This window comes from Typopeltis vanoorti, chromosome 14 (genome assembly GCF_054136105.1).
Source record: "Typopeltis vanoorti isolate ZY-2024b chromosome 14, IOZ_Tvanoo_1.0, whole genome shotgun sequence".
Lineage (NCBI taxonomy): Eukaryota > Metazoa > Arthropoda > Arachnida > Uropygi > Thelyphonidae > Typopeltis > Typopeltis vanoorti.
Window position 1 is genome coordinate 3,908,602 of NC_143562.1, and position 20,177 is coordinate 3,928,778.

Consider the following 20,177-nt stretch of genomic DNA (forward strand, 5'->3'; position numbering starts at 1 on the left):
GGCTTCTGTTAAAGTCTATGTTTCTCCTGTGTATGTTAGGACAGGAAGTATGCACTGGTCGAAAGCTTTCCTTTTTAGACTCATAGGGATATCACTTCTGAATATGTCCCTCATTGTCCCATAAGCCATCCATCCAAGGTGAATTCTTCGTTCAAGCGCTTTGGCACTCCTCAAAGGATAACAATTGGCCAAAATATACATTATGAAGTAACTTGTTCTGTTTCATGGTTTTCAACTTTGACAGTTCTATGGTTAATATATTTATTCATCATTATTTTTGTTTTTTCTCTGGTTATTTGGCTATAACTTTCATAGAATATAGATAATTGAACAAAATTTATTGCATTACATTCTTGATTAAATTATCTTTCCGTTGATATATAATGTTATGGTATTCCACCAAAAGAAAGTGGTGTTATGAGCCATTAAACCTCAAAAATACACTTTTTCTAAGGTTTCCACAATTTTGGCCACTAGTGTATATAGATTATAAAAGTTTATGAACTTCACATCGTATGATACTTTATGGGTTATTTCCTTAAGTATCTAAATAAGTGGATTCTAAAATGTTTAGTTTTAGTATGTATGACTATAATTTTTTTATTAATAAAACATAATAAGCACATATTTAACTGTCAGTGGGAAATGGCGCCTTTTTTATTTGGTAAACTAAACGCTGTTTTTTGTAAAATATCTTGTTGCCGTAATACGGCTGAATGAGCGCCCTTATTAAGCAGCGCCGTAAGGCAGGGTGCCTCTATGATACACCGTGTCGACGGTACTGGGCAAAGCACAGCGTAAGAATGAACTCACGGTCTGTCTTAAACTAACAATTTCCACTAAAAATATAATAAATAATCCAGAATATTTATACAATTTTTGCTGAGTCGATGCTTACTATGTGAAATAAAATATTGATAACGTTTCACTTCAAACAAATTATAATAAAACTGGTGATGTATTAAGTTAAAAATGTTGTTAGATTATTAAGAATTCATAATAATTTGACTTATTTAAAATTTCATTTTTATTGCATTAACTATAATTTGTAATTGTGTCATTTATATAGTACGATATAATTCAAGAATAAGAAAATTTATATGTATATATATATATTTTTAAAATTATCTCCCGTGGTGAAATGGCGCCCCTCGCTTTAAGCGCCCTTGCGCGGTGCACAACCGCACGGCGCGTCCTTGATGAAACTCCATGCAAAAGCATTAATCATGTACAGAAGTCTCTTTAAGTAAACATAAAATACATCCTTATATGAAAAATGGAGTTGGTTTCTCGACCAATTAATTCATTTAATTGGGATATGAATTTAAATTGAGAATTTATGTATGCTTGGATTAATACCATTATTCTAGTGTTGCTTTAAATGCACATCTCTGGCATTTTGCCAAAATTGTACGAATTGGAATATGAGCATGGTTTTGATTTCACGAAAATTGGCTGGATTAGAAACCATGAAGTTGACTAGGTTGCTTAACTGAGCGTAAATGGGAAAGTCGTCCATTCTCATTTTTGATGTACTGTGTCACACCCAGTTTGCATTTGCGATATATGTGTAAGTACCATAACTGATTAAAAAAGTCAAATCAAACTTTATTCATTTATGAAAGCAAATTACTTGCCGATAGGTCATTGAACACTAAGAAAAAATAATTAAAACTTTAATAAAAATTTTTATTTTTATTATGATTATCGTTTTCGCTTCGTGTTCGTCATTGATATCAGAATTATGCAATTTGAATCATGAACAGCGTTGCCACATCATGCTGGCATTTTGCCAAAATTTTGCGATTTGAAATACGGGCACGGTTTGTACTTCCGATTTGCTTGGATGATAAGTTTTGTACACGTGTTGTGCTCGGCTTGCGTGCGTCTGTTTAGTCGTTTCTCATGTGACAGCACGTGATGGTGTGTTGTGATGCTATTACTTAGTTGGATTTATTGAAGCGATGTGTTGTATACTAAATGCTGAAGTCATCTCTTTAATCTTCCCTTGTGTGTAGAATATGATTCTTATTCTAGACTGGTGGATGAGGATATTCAGATCTCTAGGATTTTTTTCACATGTAGTTACTGACCCAGAAATTTGCGAAAATGACATACAGTAAGTCTTTATTCTGTCTCCCGTTGACAAAACTTCTGTCAAACTTAGACCCACAAACAAAATATAAATTTTAGCGATATTTAAAAAAATATTTGTTTTAAGAGTTGTTAAACAACTACAACTGATTGATCATCAATAAGTAATTTTATATCTTGTTGCGATATATATATATATATATAGTTTTGAAAGTTTTGATTTAACTCAAAACCTCTCTCTCTCTCTCTATATATATATAGAGGTTTTGAGTTAAATTTTATTAATAAAGTTTATATATATATATATATATATATATAGCAATTTGTAGTATTAACTCGGTACTGGGATATGTTCATATTTATTTATATCTCGGTTATAGTCAGTATATATATATATAGTTATCATTATTACTCTGTGAATGGAAATTATATAAATAATTATAATCCCGGATTTGTAGCTCTTCTACTTCTCACCAACGATTTTGCATTTACTGTTCCCGTTCATTGGTGTTTTCATCCCGCGATTGGCTTTTCTTCTTCTTCCTCCTCCTCTCTCTTTCTTTTTTTCCCTCCTTCCCTTTCGGTTTATACTTGTTCACTTCTTTTGCTGATGCTCTTTCCATTTCTCTGGATATTCCTGATTTTTTATTATTTTTTAATAGATATCGAACCTCTTTTAATAACACAATTTTTATGTGATCTAATTTTGTTCATCTTTTAAAACTTCTAATAATAATAAATATTACATTTATTATCCCGAATCACATAAACATTTCTGTTTCATCTCATTTTTATTCCAGTATCCTTTAAATTGTTCTGCAGATTTTCTGAAACTTATTTATTTACTGTTATAGTTTTCATTTTAGATAATATGCATGCAACCTAAATAATAAAATCTACCACTTGTTCTGTTTTATCTTCTGTGACAGTTTTTGATCTAATTATGATTTAATCTAAAATGTTATGGTTTTCCTTTGTGATCTCTTTTCATTGTTTTGGAGCCTTATTTTATTTAATTCATAGACATAAACCTGATTTTTGGAGATCATTCCTGTTTCTTGTAATACAGTCTGGTCGTCTGCATATATCACTATCTTAACAACACTTCATGTTAACTGGATATCCTGTTTTATTGTTTTCCATATTTTTATAATTTGATCTTTATAGAGTTGGAAACAGCCTACATCAGTTATGCGTTGATTAATTTCAGTTTCTTTCATTAATTTATTAGGTAATAATAACAGAAGAAACTGAACTTTATTTTTGGAACTTTAATTAAACTTTGTTTAGGATAATTCTTGTTTTGTATAGGATATATACTGGATAATTCTTGTTTTAAATACTTTTTTCAATACTTTAAGACAAAGTATTATCTATTATAAAGTATTATTTATATTTAAATTATCTATACATGCATGATCTTCCATGTCTAAAACCACTAAATTACAGTGTTTGCAAGTCTTTTATCCAGAATTTTTGTGTATATCTTGTAACATGTGTTTCATAAAATTATTCCTCTATAATTTTCACGGTCATTTCTATCTCCTTTCTTAAATATAGATGTAAGCTATGCTTTAATCAATCTGATGGTACTTTACATTTCCCCCAGCAGTCATTTATTAACTTTAGGTATCTTTGATGTAGATTTTTTCCAGTATCTTTTTTTTATTTTTGCAATTTTTTCAATATCTGCACATATTTTTTTCACTTTTTTTTTTTTTGTTAGCAAATTTGTCATATGGTCAATTCTTGTCATATTCTGTCCATTGTTTATTTTCTGTTATGTTGATTTTTGCTGTATTTGTTTCTTCATTACTTAATTTCTTTAATATTTTCTAGAATATTTCATGTTTATTTTTATATGTTCCTACTGTGTCCTTTGGTTTTGAAGGAATGATTTATACACTGTTTTTCCTTCATGACACTTTCATTATCTTTCCAAATTTTTAATCCTTTTCTTTTTTTAATATTTCTTTAATTTTTTCTTTGTAAATATTTCAGAAGCCACTTTATAAATTATTATTATTATTATTGCTAATGGATATCTTCCATTATCTTTATTAAAGTTTTCCATTCTTTTATATCTTCATTTATTTTGGCTTCTTTTGGGTGTACTTGTTAATCATGATTGATATAATATTCAAATACTTTTTTCTTGTTTTAGTAAGGAATACCATGAGTAGATATTATTAAAAATTATAATAACGGAATTAATATTAATATTTTATGTGAGTTAATTCCATTGTTATAATTTTAATTAATACTTTTTTTTTCTTATAATAGATATCATTATATGGCACCTACAAGGATGACTCATCACCAGAGGATACTCGACTCTCCACAACCCACTCTCTATTACTATCTACACACTGCACCACAATCCTTCAACTGCATGTAATGCCATCTATTACCACTAATTGTATTTTTTTTTTGTCTCTAAAATGTGTCTATGTACTAGACCAGTTTGCCTGTGTGTAGGATGAGAAACTGGGAGAAAAAATCCTGCTACATCTATGAGATCAGCTAACTCACCTTCAGTTGAAAAAGTCCGTATGATGATTCCTCTCATTACAACCAGAATCAAACTCGAGTCTTTTCCAGTTGATGGGTGTAATATCCCATTGTCTTCAAATTGTGCTGCTGTTGACTTGTTCTTTCTCTTTTTTGTTGTATTTCCTTTCCTTTTCTTTATTTTTTTTTTACTTTTTCTATTTTACAGACCACTAAATTATTGATCCCAAAAGATTTCCTATGTAAAAATGCATCTGATTATAATCAATTATAGATCTTGTTCCCATAGAATTTTAAGTAATATTTATATATTTCTTTCTAAAAAGAAAAAAAAAGTGTAAGTTTTAAATTGCTGAAAATACTAAAATTGATTAACTCTTTACCATTATTATTTATGAAGGTTGTGGAAGTGGCACTTGTATCCTCTGCACTAGGCCATCGATGATAGACTTAAGTTAGAGTCTACTTGCTGACTTTAGGAACTTTTTCTAAGCCTTTCTTTGACCAGTTCCTGAGTTAGTCAATCTCTGGCATGGGCACGCCGGTTTTTCGTCATGTAAACTCAAGGAAATCAACTGTAGAACCCATGGCATTTCAGACAAAAATATATTTTGTTAGGGTTAGGTACCAAGAGATGGCAACACTTGTTTGCCAGTCTCTTCATCGATTGCTTTTGCTGCTTATAATTAGTGTAGCTTAAGGCCAGCTATCTCTGATTGGCTACCAGTGGAGATTGAACTGCCCACTCAGTCTCCAAAAGCTAGATAGGGTTAAAAAGCCTTTCCTACTCTTTATTTAGGGAATAAAAAGCATTAGCTGATTTATTTTTTATTTTAAAGGCATCTCCATATTTACCTATAACATTTGGGATTGGATTATTTTGTAAAACGTCTCCTGAGTTACAAAGTATGTTATAGCCAAGACAAGAAATTGCATTCTTGTTTTAATCCTTTATCCAAGTGTAAACAAACAAAGGTTGTGTGTGAAGTATCTTCATGACTAATCTACTTGTATGTAGAGGCTGTTGCCTTGTTTCTAGTTTCCACTAATGGAATTTCAGTAAAGGTTGAAACCAGTGTAGATAGTGACCCTTTCCCATAATGTTTTTGCATTATGGGTAGTATTCCTATTGCTATTATTATGGGATACAGAGGCAATTGTTGTGAAATCAGTAACTTCTATATACTGGTATACTACTTGCTTATGCATGAGAAGGATTAAAACAAGAATATAATTCCTTGCCAAATATAACATATTTTGTAAACTAGTAGAAAACCTTCCAACAACTATGGTCTGGATGGAGACTCCTTCTTATGATGTTTTTGCATTATGGGATACCAAAGCAGTTGATGTGAATTCATTCTCTGTATACAAGTAGACCAGGTGTAAGGATGCTTCACATCAAATTTTATTTACTTATGCAAATGCTTATGTAAACTTGTTTACATAAAGGATTAAAACAAAAATATAATTTATCAAGTGATATATTGGATTATTTTGAACTCTGGTATTAAAGTCTCCTATTGTCAATATGTAGTCATTTTTATTGAAAGTTTTTTTCACTAGGTTATACTGTAAATTAAAGATGCCCAAGAAATCATATTCTTGGTTTAATCCTTTATCCAAGTGTAGGCAAACAAAGTTTGTGCATGAAGTATCTTCACAACTGGGCTTTTCTTGACATCTTTAATTTGTAATCATTTTAGTTTGCTTTTATTTATATATTTATTTATTATTATTTTTTTATTTTTTTGTAGCCTTCTCAAATTTTTCTGAATCTTCTTTTCTGCCTTCTTTAGAAACATAGATTTTGTTTGGTTTTAATTATTACGAGTATAATCTAGTCATTTACAGAAGTATGTTTTTGAAGTTTATTTTACCATTTGTTATCAGTTAAAGTGGCCATCCCACTCAGATCACTTGATTACTTTTCGTTGGAAAACTTGGGTTCAATACTCATCAAAGTATGAGAAATCTTTATAACTGAAAGTCATTTGGCAAGTATCATATGCAGGCCAAGGGACCTTTTTGATAGTTCTGTGTTGAGTTATAATTTGAATTGTATTATTCATATTATAACTTATTCATTGTCACTTGCAAACTGTAACATGTTTGCTCTGAAGATAATGGGTTTTGAAATCCATTGAAATATAAGCCAGTTAATAAACATCTTTTTTATAATTTAGGTTTTGAATAACAATCAACATCTAAGCTTGTCAATTAGAATTACTCAAGGATAATTCTATTGATTCTTCCATCAAATGCTGCTTAGGATTAAGCAGCATATGATGTATGGAACTTATGGTACATTGAATAACATTATATCTGGTACTAGCATCTTAGAATTTTCTGTAAATGAGTTGACCATTATGCTTCCTGTTCGTGAGAATGTGCATGCAGTCTTAACTTGGGTAGTGGTAATGCAAGTGAGAGCTCTAACTAAAAAGGGTCATATGATTATAATTAATGGAGATGGCAGCCCAAAACAGTTCCGTGGCATGAGAAACTACATAGTAGAGGAATGAACAGTGTCTGGGAAGTAGTCAAAAGAGAAGGGAAGAGTTTTTGCCATTAGTTAGTGCAACCTTGGCAAATGTTATATAGGCATTAGTGAGACTTGGCTAACAGCAGATGACATGGTTGCAGTGATAGAATGGATTTAGTATTTTAATGAAGTATAGAGTAGACAAGATAGGTGGTGTGGTACTGCTGATAGCAGATGAATTGCAGCCAACAAGAGTAAGAGTCAGGCAGATGGCAGTTTTTTTGAGTCAATTTGGTGTGAGATTGAGACCAGTAAGACAAACTTTTTTTTTTCCCCAGTAATTTCATTTGAGCCATTTTATTAGCAAAATTAATAAAAACAAAGTGTGTACATAAGTGTGCTAAAATATTTCTACATTCAGTTGTTTTGAAAATGAATTATGTCATTATGAAAGAATGCAATTATGAAATGCACCATTTAATGATTGTCTCTGGTCATTTCTTTACCTGCTACTTTCAGTTTTATATATAGAATCTGTGTGTGTACTTATCTTTTTCTTCTTAAATTTATTTTAGGTGGAATCCTCCTATCTTCAACAGCCAAGAGCAAGTACGTGTATTATTATTTCAAGAACGTGATGGACAAGATAGAAAATTATTATTTGATTCAAAGGCAATTAAAAGAAGAGAAGAACCACATCATGTTTTGTCATATAGATCATTTATTAAGAAGGGTAAAACATTTCAGAAGAATGATTCTGAAATGGAAGGTACTAGCAGTGATACAGGAGCAGTTCCAGTATATGAGGTAGGTATCAAATTCACAGACCAAGTTGACATCTTTCATAAGCTGCACTTTCTATGCCTGGTATATTTATTGTAATGTGCCTGTTTCATAGGATATACAAAATATTATGGCTGCTGTAATAAGATGCAATACCTGGTACATCATATCCACTATTTTAAATTTAGTTTAGTCTTTTATTCAAGTGTGAGCAAACAAAGTTTGTGCCTAAAAATATCTTGAGGACTGAGGTAAGGTGGTACAACACTGGCCAACTCGCAGCAAAGGTGGATCAAGCTCTCATCACTCCTTGTCTCAGTATCTCCCATAATGCACAGAACATCTCCTTGCAGACATGTATACTGCTATGCATTAAGGGAAGGGCCACTACCCATATCGGTTTCGACCTTTATTGAGGTCTTGTCAGTGGGAGTTGCCAAAAGGTGTGCCACCTTATTATTAAATTACTCTGGATTTAGAGAAAGATGTTTGAGAGTTTATTTTTCACTTGGTTAGACTATAATAAATTTAGTTTAATCCTTTATCCAAGTGTGAGCAAACAAAGTTTGTGCCTGAAAATATCTTCAGGACTGAGGTAAGGTGGTACAACACCGAGACAAGGAGTCGAGAGCTTGATCCACCTTTGCTGCGAGTTGCCTGGTGTTGTACCATCTTACCTCAGTCCTGAAGATATTTTCAGACGCAAACTTTGTTTGCTCACACTTGGATAAAGGATTAAACTAAATTTATTATAGTCTAACCAAGTGAAAAATAAGCTCTCAAATATCCACTATTTGTTCTTTAAAAGTGTTTAATTGAATATCATCTTGATTTGCAGTAACCAGATTATTTACGTCAAACCATAGAGAAATTATACAAACAGAAGAATGCCAACATCAATGAAAATACCACTATTGAAGTATTATTACGACAGATGACCACTAAAATGAATCCCTAGGGACCAGATACAATTCATTATAATCTAAGATTATCTAAAACAAATTTAATTAAAAAATACTAATCCTACACTCCATTCCCATGAATACAGAAGAAATTATGAAACACATAACAAAGGAAAATGTAGGAAATAGAACAAAAGAAATCGCATGAAATAAAATAAAGTGTGGAAAATCTTGGGAAACAACAAAAATTGCCAGAAATAGAACAAAAGAAATTGGAGGAATTAAAATAAATCATGGGAAATAACACCGAAGAAATTGTGAAAAACAAGAAAAGAAATTGCTAGAAACAGAACAAAGGAAATCTCAGGGAAGTAAAATCATCACAATAAATAGACAAAAGAAATCACAAATACCAAAACAGAGGAAATGGCAGGAAGCTATACATTGACTGAACACAAAGGATTGGCAGGAACTATACATAGAGCACAAAACAACATGAAAAAGTACAAATGAAAATGAGAATGATAGACTAGTATGAAATTATAAAAAGGAAAATCCAGAATTAATGTTTAATTTTCAAAATGTTACATTAGTTTAAATTAATGTCACTTACCTGAAATCTTCATAATAAACTAAATATGCACAGTTTGTACCATTAAAGTAAAATGTGAAAACTTCAGTTGGTAGTCAACATCATCACCTTCAATCACAAAGAGGAAGCGAATAGAAGTGATGAATATTAGTATGCAACTTACAGAAGACTTGAGAATTCCCTATACCGCTCACAAAACCAATGAAAATGTCCGAAAACTGATTGATTCAATAGACCTGGGAAAAAGGGAAAATATTCTGACAGTCATCAGAAGAAGACAGATGAAATGGTTTGGACATGTGGAGATGGCTAATGGCATTCCGAAGCAAGCACTAGAAGGAATCATTCCCAGATCAAGGGTTAGGGCCGACCTCAATTAAAATGGACTGATAACATCAAAATATGGACAAATTCCTCCCTTTCTCAACTGACATCAAGAACAATAGACCGTGATGATTGGAGGAGGCTAACAAAGAATATCACCTACCAGCCATGAGTGACCCAACGGTCCATTTAGGACTATGTGAGAGAAAGAGAAGAACTCAGTCTGAGAGGAGGAGAAATGTTATAGACACAGCTGGTGTCAATGTCAACTTCCTGATTGGACTGAGACCCATATATCTGGTATTGTTAATATTTATACTTTTTCATGTTGCCATTCTTTAAGCTTATAGTATGGTTCTTGCTAATCCTTTGTGTTCTGTTCTCAGTGTATGATTTCTTGCCATTTCCTTTCTTTTGCTTCTCATGATTTTTTTATATTATTTCCCATGATTTTCTTTTATTTCTGCAATTTTTTTTTCTTTTATTTCCTTTTATTTAACATTGTTTCTTGATTGTGATGTTATTTGCTAGGAAATTCGGTTTGCTATAGTGAAGATTTACAGCTTTTACTGTTCGTAATAACTTAAAACATCAGGAATTCCAGCTTTTACTTTTCGTAATAGCTTAAAACATCAGGAATTGACAATATTCCAACAAAAATACTTAAAGAATGGAGAGAACCTATTGTTAGTGCACTCCACAAAATTTGCCAGCAGGTATGGAACAATGAGATCTGGCCAAAAGACTGGCACACATTCATCCTTATTCCCATCCCCTCCTTCCCCCCAAAAAAAGGAAACAGCAAAGATTGCAATACTTTTAGGACAATTAGTCTCACCAGCAACTCAAGCAAAATCGGTACACAATAAATAACGGAAAAAACTCACGTAGAAAGATTATTTATTAGTATAATTTTCGCCTGTGTGTCACAGACATCCTCAGTACATTAAGCTCAAAATTAAACACTAACTGACAATTCCAAAAAGCGCCACCTAAGTAGCTGGTGTAAGATAACTAAAAAGGTCAATAACTTTCCTAAAAAAAAAAAAAAATGAATACAATAAAAAGTTAGGAAAGATTAGCTGATTTGTAAAGTACTATCTCCCATAAAGGGGACAGACGTAAGCTGTCGGATCTGTTTAAGTTAGGAGAATGAAGTAGAGTTTCACATGTTTCTTTATAAAGGCGTTCCATGAGAAACTGACTTTTGTGAAGAACTCGTGTCTTTCTCCAATGAACTCTGTGTCTAGTGAAGATGGCATGTTCAGAAAGTCCAGACTTTTCAGGTTTAAAGTATTCAATATAAGATTGGTGTTCTTCTAGCCGAATAGAAGCAGATCTTCCCATTTGTCCGAAATAAGATAATCCACAAGAGCAGGGAATCTGGTAGACACCTGGATGATTAAGATGTGGAAGCTTGTCCTTAGGAGAAGTGAGAAAGGTGGAGATTTTTCTAAACGGTCGAAAGGCAACAAAAATATTCAGTGGTTTTAAAACGTTTGCTATACATTCACTGATGCCTTGTACATAAGGGATAGTAATGCGCGTTATTTCCTCTGTGTTTGAAGAGGAAGACATATTAAAACTACTCAAAGTTCTTTCAATGAATCAATTCTTATAACCATTAGATAGAAAGGAAGAAGTTATGTATTGTAGTTCTTTCTGTAAAAGATCGTCTGTAGAACAAAAGGAGTGGGCCCGATGAACCAGTGTTTTAATAGTTCCTGCCTTTCGACTGGGATGGTGACGAGATTCCGCATGGATGTAATGGCCTGTATGAGTCTTCTTTCTATAAACTGAGAAATGTAGGTTACCATCTGGTTGGCGAAGAATTAGAAGATCTAAAAAGGCTAACTGCTTATTTGATTCTATTTCTAGGGTAAACTTGATCCTAGGATGAAATGCGTTTAACTTAGTGAGAAATTGTTGAAGTTCATCAGAAGAGCCATTCCATACAGCAAAATTGTCATCGACATATCTGAACCAATGCATAGGTCTGGGAGAAATATTGTCAAAGATACGTTGTTCAAAATGTTCCATAAAGAAATTGGAGATAGCAGGAGAAAGAGGATTACCCATTGCTGTTCCTTCAATTTGTTGATACAACTTATTTTTAAAGGAAAAATAACCAGAATTTATTACAAAATCAAATACGTTTACAATATCCGAAGGAAATTCTTGTTGTAGTAATTCAATACTTTCCGAAAGAGGCACATTTGTAAATAAAGAAACAACATCTAAACTGATCATGATATCAGAAACGTCCAAATGAAGATCTGAAATTTTATTTTTGAAATCCAAAGTATTTTTTATATAAGTATCAGTTCTTCTAGTTGAAGAGGAGAGTAAATTAGATAAAAATTTTGAGATTAAATTAGATAAAAATCTCAAAATTTTTATCTAATTTACTCGCCTCTTCAACTAGAAGAACTGATACTTATATAAAAAATACTTTGGATTTCAAAAATAAAATTTCAGATCTTCATTTGGACGTTTCTGATATCATGATCAGTTTAGATGTTGTTTCTTTATTTACAAATGTGCCTCTTTCGGAAAGTATTGAATTACTACAACAGGAATTTCCTTCGGATATTGTAAACGTATTTGATTTTGTAATAAATTCTGGTTATTTTTCCTTTAAAAATAACTTGTATTAACAAATTGAAGGAACAGCAATGGGTAATCCTCTTTCTCCTGCTATCTCCAATTTCTTTATGGAACATTTTGAACAACGTATCTTTGACAATATTTCTCCCAGACCTACGCATTGGTTCAGATATGTCGATGACATTTTTGCTGTATGGAATGGCTCTTCTGACGAACTTCAACAATTTCTCACTAAGTTAAACGCATTTCATCCTAGGATCAAGTTTACCCTAGAAATAGAATCAAATAAGCAGTTAGCCTTTTTAGATCTTCTAATTCTTCGCCAACCAGATGGTAACCTACATTTCTCAGTTTATAGAAAGAAGACTCATACAGGCCATTATATCCATGCGGAATCTCATCACCATCCCAGTCGAAAGGCAGGAACTATTAAAACACTGGTTCATCGGGCTCACTCCTTTTGTTCTACAGACGATCTTTTACAGAAAGAACTACAATACATAACTTCTTCCTTTCTATCTAATGGTTATAAGAATTGCTTCATTGAAAGAACTTTGAGTAGTTTTAATATGTCTTCCTCTTCAAACACAGAGGAAATAACACGCATTACTATCCCTTATGTACAAGGCATCAGTGAATGTATAGCAAACGTTTTAAAACCACTGAATATTTTTGTTGCCTTTCGACCGTTTAGGAAAATCTCCACCTTTCTCACTTCTCCTAAGGACAAGCTTCCACATCTTAATCATCCAGGTGTCTACCAGATTCCCTGCTCTTGTGGATTATCTTATTTCGGACAAACGGGAAGATCTGCCTCTATTCGGCTAGAAGAACACCAAACTTATATTGAATACTTTAAACCTGAAAAGTCTGGACTTTCTGAACATGCCATCTTCACTAGACACAGAGTTCATTGGAGAAAGACAAGAGTTCTTTTCAAAAGTCAGTTTCTCATGGAATGCCTTTATAAAGAAACATGTGAAACTCTACTTCTTTTACATCGACGATCTTTTACAGAAAGAACTACAATACATAACTTCTTCCTTTCTATCTAATGGTTATAAGAATTGCTTCATTGAAAGAACTTTGAGTAGTTTTAATATGTCTTCCTCTTCAAACACAGAGGAAATAACGCGCATTACTATCCCTTATGTACAAGGCATCAGTGAATGTATAGCAAACGTTTTAAAACCACTGAATATTTTTGTTGCCTTTCGACCGTTTAGGAAAATCTCCACCTTTCTCACTTCTCCTAAGGACAAGCTTCCACATCTTAATCATCCAGGTGTCTACCAGATTCCCTGCTCTTGTGGATTATCTTATTTCGGACAAACGGGAAGATCTGCCTCTATTCGGCTAGAAGAACACCAAACTTATATTGAATACTTTAAACCTGAAAAGTCTGGACTTTCTGAACATTCCATCTTCACTAGACACAGAGTTCATTGGAGAAAGACAAGAGTTCTTTTCAAAAGTCAGTTTCTCATGGAATGCCTTTATAAAGAAACATGTGAAACTCTACTTCATTCTCCTAACTTAAACAGATCCAACAGCTTACGTCTGTCCCCTTTATGGGAGATAGTACTTTACAAATCAGCTAATCTTTCCTAACTTTTTATTGTATTAATTTTTTATTTTTTATTTTTAGGAATGTTATTGGCCTTTTTAGTTATCTTACACCAGTTAGGCAGGAACTATTAAAACACTGGTTCATCGGGCTCACTCCTTTTGTTCTATAGACGATCTTTTACAGAAAGAACTACAATACATAACTTCTTCCTTTCTATCTAATGGTTATAAGAATTGCTTCATTGAAAGAACTTTGAGTAGTTTTAATATGTCTTCCTCTTCAAACACAGAGGAAATAACGCGCATTACTATCCCTTATGTACAAGGCATCAGTGAATGTATAGCAAACGTTTTAAAACCACTGAATATTTTTGTTGCCTTTCGACCGTTTAGAAAAATCTCCACCTTTCTCACTTCTCCTAAGGACAAGCTTCCACATCTTAATCATCCAGGTGTCTACCAGATTCCCTGCTCTTGTGGATTATCTTATTTCGGACAAACGGGAAGATCTGCCTCTATTCGGCTAGAAGAACACCAATCTTATATTGAATACTTTAAACCTGAAAAGTCTGGACTTTCTGAACATGCCATCTTCACTAGACACAGAGTTCATTGGAGAAAGACAAGAGTTCTTTTCAAAAGTCAGTTTCTCATGGAATGCCTTTATAAAGAAACATGTGAAGCTCTACTTCATTCTCCTAACTTAAACAGATCCAACAGCTTACATCTGTCCCCTTTATGGGAGATAGTACTTTACAAATCAGCTAATCTTTCCTAACTTTTTATTGTATTAATTTTTTATTTTTTTTATTTTTTATTTTTAGGAATGTTATTGGCCTTTTTAGTTATCTTACACCAGTTAGGCAGGAACTATTAAAACACTGGTTCATCGGGCTCACTCCTTTTGTTCTACAGACGATCTTTTACAGAAAGAACTACAATACATAACTTCTTCCTTTCTATCTAATGGTTATAAGAATTGCTTCATTGAAAGAACTTTGAGTAGTTTTAATATGTCTTCCTCTTCAAACACAGAGGAAATAACGCGCATTACTATCCCTTATGTACAAGGCATCAGTGAATGTATAGCAAACGTTTTAAAACCACTGAATATTTTTGTTGCCTTTCGACCGTTTAGGAAAATCTCCACCTTTCTCACTTCTCCTAAGGACAAGCTTCCACATCTTAATCATCCAGGTGTCTACCAGATTCCCTGCTCTTGTGGATTATCTTATTTCGGACAAACGGGAAGATCTGCCTCTATTCGGCTAGAAGAACACCAATCTTATATTGAATACTTTAAACCTGAAAAGTCTGGACTTTCTGAACATGCCATCTTCACTAGACACAGAGTTCATTGGAGAAAGACAAGAGTTCTTTTCAAAAGTCAGTTTCTCATGGAATGCCTTTATAAAGAAACATGTGAAACTCTACTTCATTCTCCTAACTTAAACAGATCCAACAGCTTACGTCTGTCCACTTTATGGGAGATAGTACTTTACAAATCAGCTAATCTTTCCTAACTTTTTATTGTATTAATTTTTTATTTTTTTTATTTTTTATTTTTAGGAATGTTATTGGCCTTTTTAGTTATCTTACACCAGCTACTTAGGTGGCACTTTTTGGAATTGTCAGTTAGTGTTTAATTTTGAGCTTAATGTACTGAGGATGCCTGTGACACACAGGCAAAAATTATACCAATTAATAATCTTTCTACGTGAGTTTTTTCCGTTATTTATTGTGTACCGATATGTCTACTCACGGTTTACCTCTTTTAAAACTCAAGCAAAATATTTTTGGATATCTTACTCTCACACACATTGAAGCAAAAATGGAATTCATTTTTCAGACTTCCTGGCCTGGATTTAGAAAGAAGAGAGGTACAATTGACCATATATTTACACTACATATCATTAGAGTAAAATACGTAGAACATAATAAAGTAGTAACGTGCCATAATTTTATTCACCTATAGAAAGCCTATGATTCTATTTGGCACGATGCTTTTGGAGAAATCTGCAACATTGTGTAATAGACAGCAAAATAATCTGACTAATTGAATCCCTATACTCATCATGAATGTTTATTATGAATGTTTTATTACATTCATAAAATACTTTCTATATACATCTGTTTTATACCTATTTTTCGATACAGACTTTTCTGTTTAAGCTGTTTTTACTTATTCATTATGAGAAATGTTTCATTTATTTTTATATAGTTTTTATATATTTTGTATGCTGTTTATTTATTACACGTGCTCTGGCACATCATAACGTAGATGTCCTTGTGCCATTAATCCAAAAAAAAAATAATAATAATCAATTCTGCATTTTTACATAGATTATCTAAATGATTTTGAGCAGTCTGTGTTGTTGGAGTTGATTAGTACATAATTGTCTGCAAAGCAGAGAATTTGTTCTGCTTTACAGACAATGCTGACCAAACTGCTTAAGTGAGTTTGGTCTGTTGAATCTTTAAATGTTATTCTATACAAATTTTTCATCTGTCCAAAACATAGTGAAGAGTAATAATAAAAATATAAGGTGGCAAAGTGACTCCCTTAAGAACTCTAGTGGAAAGAGGAAAGCTCTCAGCCATTACTATTAAAACCATTGCTGTCATGTGGTAATTTTTATATGGTTCCGCTATTGCTTTTATTATTTTCTAGGGTATACCAAGAGTAACTATGAATTTTGAACATCCTCTGTCTGTTGATTGAATAGAAGACTTTTGTAAAAATATGTAATGTTAAGATTGAAGGAAGTCTTTATCTTTTGTATGGTGATGCTTCTGTTTTTCAAGAAATTTGCTTGATTTTTCAGGTTTTGTATGGTTGATTTAAGTTTTGAAACATTCTGTTTTGAGTTTTTAGTGATAAGAAGCAATCAGATTCCTCTGTAATTTTCTGGGCCCTTTGAATTGCTTTTATTTGATATTGGTATTATTAGGCATTTCCTTCAATGTTGGTGTTAGATCTGCATTGCATATATTTAAAAATTGCTTCCTATGCTCCTTTTTTCTATGTTTAATTGGCATTAATACTGTGCATTAGTATTCAACACTAAATATGGGGCTAATCTTCTTGAATGGCAGGAAATATCAAGTAGAGTGATGTGGGCAAATATCAGAATGGGGACCTGGACAGTGAGACTTGTTGGAAGTTTTTTTCACTTGCTTAGACTATAAATTATATATTTAGTTTAATCCTTTATCCAAGTGTAAGCAAACAAAGTTTGCACCGGAAGTATCTTCAGGATTCGGGCAACTCGTGGTAAAGGTGGTGTAAGTTCTCATCACTTGCCTTAGTATCTCCCATAATGTAGAAAGTATTTTACCTTGGGTATAATAAATGTTAAAGTTACCAAGCTATTTTAAACCTGGTTTTACTCCATTTCCCAAATAAGCAAACAGACAAGTCAAGTTTGCGTAGTATATGCTCTGATCACTAATCTTAATATTTACCCTTAATGCAAAGCACATCTCCTAGAGGAGATGTGTTTTGTATTAAAGGCAAGGGGGCCACTACCCAGACCGGTTTCGACCTTTATTGAGGTGTATTTAAGTAAAGACCTCTCTAAAAATTAGGATGATCCCTAGACCACTCCATAGTGGCCGAAAGACCGTCCAACTCAGCGTTGTTCCACTCAGTGACAGGCTCACCCTGTCACTGAGTTCCACTCAGTGACAGGGTGAGAATGAGCCAATGCTGAGAAGAACTTCTCAGCATTGGCTGTACCCAGTGGCAGGCTCACCCCACCACCAGCCAAAGCCATAATCTCAGCGGTGGCTCTACTCAGAGACAGCCAAAAACCTATCACCAAGCAGAGCCTCTCAAAAGCCAGCCCCCATCAGTGGGAGCCAGGCTAGAAATACCAAGATTTTAGTAATACAGAGCTCATAAGTATTTTACCAGAACAAGTTACCATGAGGTGTTTTAACCTTATTAAATAAAAATCTCAGGAGGAGATATAAATGTAGAAAGTATTTTACCTTGGGTATAATAAATGTTAAAGTTACCAAGCTATTTTAAACCTGGTTTTACTCCATTTGGAAATGGAGTAAAACTAGGTTTAAAATAGCGTGGTAACTTTAACATTTATTATACCCAAGGTGAAATACAGTGGCTGCACTGCATAGTTCAGGCCTGGACAGAGGGACAAATTTCAGATGATTGGAGTGGAGATCTCATAGTTCCCATATATAAAGAGAAAAATAAAACTGAATGTGAGAATTTCAGAGGCATTTCCCTACTGTGTGTTCCTGGTAAGATTTATGCAAGCATACTTGAGAAACAGTTTAGAAGGATTGTGGAAGAAAAGCTTGGTGAAGAACAAGCTGGATTCAGGGCAAATAGAGGCTGTCAAAATCAGATTTTCACTTTATGACAAATAGTTGAGAGGTCATGGGAATATAACAAAGATCTTTATTTAAGTTTTGTAGCTCTGGAAAAGGCATATGACAAGGTGCTAAGAGAGAAGTTATTCAAAATGCTACAGTTGTATGGTGTCAGTAGGGTATTATATCAAGCAAAAAATAGTCTTTATTTGAGTTGTAAGTCAGCAGTTAGAATTGAAAGAAGTACAGGAAGATGGTTTAATGTTAAATCTGGTGTGAGACAAGGATGTACATTATCCCCTCTGTTATTCATTATCTATATGGATTACATTATGAAGGAAAGTGGTATTAAACCTGATATCAAAATTGGAGATATTAATAATGATGAAACGGTTATTTTTGACCACAAGAACTATAGGAAGGATTGACTTCTATTTGGATTTATTGGTCAGATTTATTTCAAACTAAGTTATACCAACTATAGCTGTTGGCTTCATCAGGGTAAAGAATATAGATATATATTTATATAAAGATATATAATTGCATTTTTACAAAAAACAGAAGAATGTGTACATCACATGCATAGAGCGTGTGTATGATCTCACTTGTTATGTAGGATCCAAGGATTAATTCTGCCTGAGATCTGGAAGACCCTCATTAGATCTTTAAACTTGCCAGAATTAAATTTTGCTACAAATTATAGAACGTTCCTACATAACAACAAGTGAGATCATACATGCTCTATCATGTATTGATATACATGTTTTGATATGAGGTTTAATACCACTTTCCTTCATAATGTGCTCCATATAGATAATGAATAACAAAGGGGATAATGTACATCCTTGTCTGACACCAGATTTAACATTAAACCTGTACTTCTTTCAATTCTAACTGCTGACTTACAACTCAAATAAAGACAAATTATTGCTTGGTATAATGCTCCATTAACATTATATAACTGTAGCATTTTGAATAGCTTTTCTCTTGGCACCTTGTCATATGCCTTTTCCAGATCCACAAAACTTAAATACAGATTTTTCCCATGATTTCTCAACTATCTGTTGTGAAGTGAAAATCTGAACCTGGCATCCTCTATTTGCCCTGAATCCAGCTTGTTCTTTGCCAAGTTTTTCTTCCACAATCCTTCTCAACCGTTTCTCAAGTATATTTGCATATATCTTACCAGGAACATTCATTAATGAAATACCTCTGTAATTCTCACATTCAGTTTTATTTCCCTTTTTATGCATGGGTACTATGAGAGCTCTGCTCCAATCATCTGGAATTCGTCCCTCTGTCGCCTTCTGAACTATGCAGTGCAGCCACTGTAAGACTTTTAACCTGCATACTTGACCATTTCTGGTCGAATATCATCTACTCCTGCTGCCTTTCCACATTTCAGGCTTTTTGATGGGTTTTTCTACTTCAAGTATGGATATGTATTCCTGACTGCATGCCTGGTCAATGTTTTTTACCATTGTGCTGTAAATATTTATTCATCATGTTATTTATTATGTCCATGTGGTGTCTCCCTTTGCTTTTCACATTTAGGAGCTTCCAGATTAAATATACTTCAAGTATAGATGAAACTGGTTGCTCATTGAAAATTTGAAAAGAACACAAACAAATATTAATCCATTATACAAACAGGTCTTTCTGATCATGCTCTTAAAACCCTTCCATAAGACTGATCGGAAAGGTGGCCAACTCAACATTCAACCAGAACATGTTTCATATAAAATTTAAAGAAACATGTGAAATGTTCACAAAAAGAATCGAATCTAAACAAGAATGGCTAATTATATATAATTTCTAAGATTTTGTCAACACATATTTGGACCTGATAGCAGCTTGCACCCTCAGATTGTCATCATCAATTAACTGATAGTCCGCACGGTTAGCCTAGTGGCATATGCGCTTCGCAACCATATTCCTGGGGAAGGAGTGTCCTAGGTTCGATTCCCGTCGG

The 20,177-nt window shown here is 33.1% G+C and overlaps 1 protein-coding gene across 1 annotated transcript in view; it reads left to right on the forward strand.

Annotated features, from left to right (window-relative positions):
• Positions 1 to 1,990: 1,990 nt before the first annotated feature.
• The window catches only part of LOC150099128 (folliculin-interacting protein 2-like), a 412,583-nt gene continuing 394,396 nt past the window's right edge, over positions 1,991 to 20,177 (forward strand). The window contains exons 1-2 of the mRNA XM_090404004.1: positions 1,991 to 2,119; positions 7,666 to 7,897. Of these exons, the coding sequence (XP_090260130.1) occupies positions 2,022 to 2,119; positions 7,666 to 7,897 (330 nt within the window). The 5' untranslated portion in view covers positions 1,991 to 2,021. The remainder of the gene's footprint in view (positions 2,120 to 7,665; positions 7,898 to 20,177) is intronic.